We start from the raw sequence: 3567 nt of genomic DNA, 5'->3' as shown, positions 1-3567 counted from the left end.
CTCAACTTTCGGCCAATCCTTTTCATGTATAATACATTGGTCCAATTCGACCGATTATTATGGGAATAATTATTTTTCTTTCTCTTGAGCTACAGGATATATTAATTTAATGTTAATAAGACTTTGAAATTGACCAGTTTTGTCAAGAATAAGTTAGTTTATGACAGATGGCAGCTATATGCTATATAGACAGACAGACATATATTTTATTATAGGAGACTGAAAATTTCCCCCGATATTACGAGCTGTTAGCCATTTTAATAGTTTGGAATTACACGAGTATTTTCTTGGAATGTAGTTTGTGTGTTTACGTAGTATCTTATAACATAAAAGCGTGTTAACAGAATGGTTCAAAGACATAGACGAGACATATAAAATCTGAGGGACTTTTGATTACCTTTACGCCAAATATTTCCAAGTTAAGTGCAGCTTACCGCTAGTCGGGGGTAGAGTGCCATTAATACTTGGTACTCTTATTTCTGACCTCCAAGAGTCCTTTACATAATTTATACATGGCAGACTCCCTGTTCGTTTCTCTAACAGCCGAGTTTAGCTCTTGATGGACATCTCTATTCCGACGTACGTCGACCACAGATTTGCTGTAATTCTTGGCAATCATATCCCCATTGTCGGAGTCCGCGTGCGCTGGGGTATATGGCTCAAAATCGGATAGTGTATGCTTGAAGCGCGCACAATATACGGGATGTGTATAGCTGGCTGTGCTCATCGGGCGCAGCTCATCGATGTACTGCGAACCTATTCGATCATTCCTAGTGTGAGCAAACTGATAGTTTCTAGGCTTATGCGGAGTATAGGGGATGGGCTCCATTTCTTCGAGCTGCTGTTGTAACTGCATTAGCTTGTGTATCCGCTTTTGTATTTTCACATTGTCCATATGCATCTTGATTCTTTTGTCGTTCTCCTGGATTCTCTGCATGTTTTCGTGCTGAATTTTAAATACCCTCTCGAAATACGTTTCCTCTGGCCGTCGTTGACGTAGTTCTTTCTCTACATAATGTTGATGAGGCTCCTGCTCCTGCGCCTTCAGCTGCTGCTGCTGCTGTTGCTGCCCGTGGTCGCGCTCATCCTCATCCTCTTCATCCTGCTGCTGCTGCTGCTGTTGTTGTTGTTGTTGGTGCAGCTGCCTCGGTTGATGCTGCTGTTGCTGCAATTTATATTGTTGCTGTTGCTGCTGTTGCAGCTGATACTGCTGCCGCAGCAGATGATTCTGCTGGTGCTGCTGCAATTGATGCAATTGCTGCTGCTGCAATTGATGCAATTGCTGCTGCTGCTCCTGATCCCACCTAACTGGATTCTTGGTTGAGCTGTTACTGTTACTGTTGCTGCTGCTACTGCTACCGCTGCTACCGCTGCTGCTGCTGATGTTGCTGCTGCTCTTGCCGATGTTGCTGCTGCTCTTGCTGCTACTGCCAACGTTGCTAATGTTGCTGCTGCTCTTGCTGCTGTTGTTGCTGCTGCTGCTCTTGCTGCTGTTGTTGCTGCTACTGCTGATGTTGTTGGTGCTGCTGCTCTTGCTGCTACTGCTGATGTTGTTGCTGCTGCTGCTGTTGTTGTTGCTGCTGCTGTTGTTGTTGCTGCTGCTCTTGCTGCTACTGCTGCTGTTGTTGTTGTTGTTGTTGTTGTTGTTGTTTTTGTTGCTGTTGATGCTGCTGCTGCCTCCGAGGCATATTGTGCTGCTAGCTGCTTTAATTTCTGGCCTGCACTTGGCGCTGGAGCTTGCTGCGGGAATCTCTGAAATTGTCATCGAGGGCTTGGCTGCTTCTTTAATATCCGGGATCAGCTTCGACACCTGTTTCAAGACCGCTGGATTTTTAGTCTTTATCCACTTTACGATTGCCTCGTCCTCGTCATCCATATCGTCATCACGTAAAAATTCAACATATACTTTGGGCGTTGGCAACGGCTTTGTTGATAGGGGCTTTACAATTTTACTGGTCACAATGTTCGCCAGAGTATCCGGATAAATTGGCGGAGGTCGAGGCTTCACTAATTGATGCCGGGGTATTGATTCAGCATTTGGATATGGAAATTTTGGTAATATTTGGCGGAATGACTTATTACGATACCAAAACATGTTAAGAGTGCCTAAACGGAAAATATCATATTATGTCATCAGGCCTTGGAGTATAATAAAACATATATACATATATATACATATATATATATATATATTTGGTATACTCACATGTCCTAATCGAAATAAATTGGTTTATCAAAGATGGCTTATTTCTTAAAAAAGCCATTTTCTCAAATTTGTCGTTAATAATATTTAGAAGAACTTATTAATTTGGTTTTATGAAATTGGTACAGGTTAATATTCAGCCGAAAGAAAGAAAGAAAACTAAAGTATGCTGGTAATATAAAAACTACGTGTGTCCGAACACCTGAAAGTTTAGAAATGAACTGAATTTCTGCTGCTTTAACACAGCTCAAGGCCCGAAATCGAAAGACAAAATTGTCAAGGCCTACTTGCAATCGAAAAAATAACCCAAACTATTTGCTTAACTAGAGTCTTACCCGGTTTTGCACGGACCAGGCTTAACCTTTTCTACATCGAACTCCAAGTTCCACGGAATGGAGGCGTTTTTGTGCAATGGGGTGAGGCCACGTTTTAATTGCCTTCACATAGATATTTGTAAAAATGTTTCAAATCTATGGGAATTTGGAGAAAAGTATGAAAACAACAATTTGATTGATTGACAATTTGATGTCAAGCTTTGCAAATTAGAGTGAAGCACATCGAGGTCTTGAGCTTGAACATTCGCACATACAACATCTGACATCGAAAGTGTGTCAATGAATTTGTACAGGTGTTTAAAGCTAATCAGATGATCACCTTTTCCGCGCATTCTCCTATCATAAAGGTGGATTTGCATAATTGCAGATACTTTTAAAGTAGCTTGCGCAAATTTATTCACACAAAGTACTCTAAAATACTTTAAAAACAAACAAGGAGAAAGCTTTAAATAAAAATAAATAAAAAGAAAGGAATTCTTTGAATAAAGTCCTCCAAGAAAATTATGAACATCAAAAATGCTGTCCCTCAATTCAGAACATTTCATGTGTTAGCAGAAGCTCGGGACTCGAAAAAACCCAAAATATATGACCAAAGGGTTGGGGGGCATTACATAACTAAGATGCTGTGGGCAACAACACGGATCACAACTGATAATTATATCACATACTCAACCATGCTCTGATTCGAATGGAAACTTCTGAAACTAGCATCACATTATACTTATATATATATAGACGCGGGGTGGGTTTTCCATGTAGTTGCTGTTCGGGGCACACTAAGAGGCATCTGTATAGGTAAGGCACTGAGAAGCATGCAGCTCGCCTGTGCGTCAGGGGGTTGCAAGTCAGCGTAAATGACCCAAAACAGACATTATCATTATGGGATAAATGGGCAACCATGAAAATTGTGGAAAATCGGCGCACGAAACGGTAAAAATGAAATGCATACAAAGCGAAATTGAAAAGCTGTTCGCTACCTTTCAGATCTCCTCTCTCCCTCACCGACCTTTTCTCCCTCTGGCTTCTGGC

The 3567-nt window shown here is 41.4% G+C and overlaps 1 protein-coding gene across 1 annotated transcript; it reads right to left on the bottom strand.

The window, feature by feature from the left end:
• Positions 1–238: 238 nt before the first annotated feature.
• LOC135440577 (bromodomain-containing protein DDB_G0280777-like) lies at positions 239–2416 on the bottom strand. Its single transcript, XM_064699825.1, has 3 exons — positions 2207–2416; positions 435–2106; positions 239–378 (listed from the first exon to the last, which is right to left on the bottom strand). The coding sequence occupies exons 1-2, from the start codon at positions 2262–2264 to the stop codon at positions 458–460; spliced, it is 1707 nt and encodes a 568-aa protein (XP_064555895.1). The 5' UTR covers positions 2265–2416; the 3' UTR covers positions 239–378; positions 435–457.
• Between the last annotated feature and the right edge of the window lie 1151 nt (positions 2417–3567).

The sequence above is a fragment of the Drosophila montana genome, unplaced genomic scaffold (assembly GCF_035044405.1).
Source record: "Drosophila montana isolate Dmon_TW-CO22-7 unplaced genomic scaffold, ASM3504440v1 contig_1624_1, whole genome shotgun sequence".
Taxonomy (NCBI): domain Eukaryota; kingdom Metazoa; phylum Arthropoda; class Insecta; order Diptera; family Drosophilidae; genus Drosophila; species Drosophila montana.
Note: the sequence above shows the minus strand (reverse complement) of the source record. Positions and strands in the feature narration are given on the sequence as shown.

What these genes read in the sequence shown, in the direction of transcription:
- LOC135440577 (XM_064699825.1), bottom strand. Translation starts at nt 2,264, where the DNA reads ATGGCTTTTTTAAGAAATAAGCCATCTTTGATAAACCAATTTATTTCG. An exon ending in ATTTATTTCGATTAGGACAT is followed by an intron (nt 2,107 to 2,206) that starts GTGAGTATACCA and finishes TTTTCCGTTTAG; the next exon opens with GCACTCTTAACATGTTTTGG.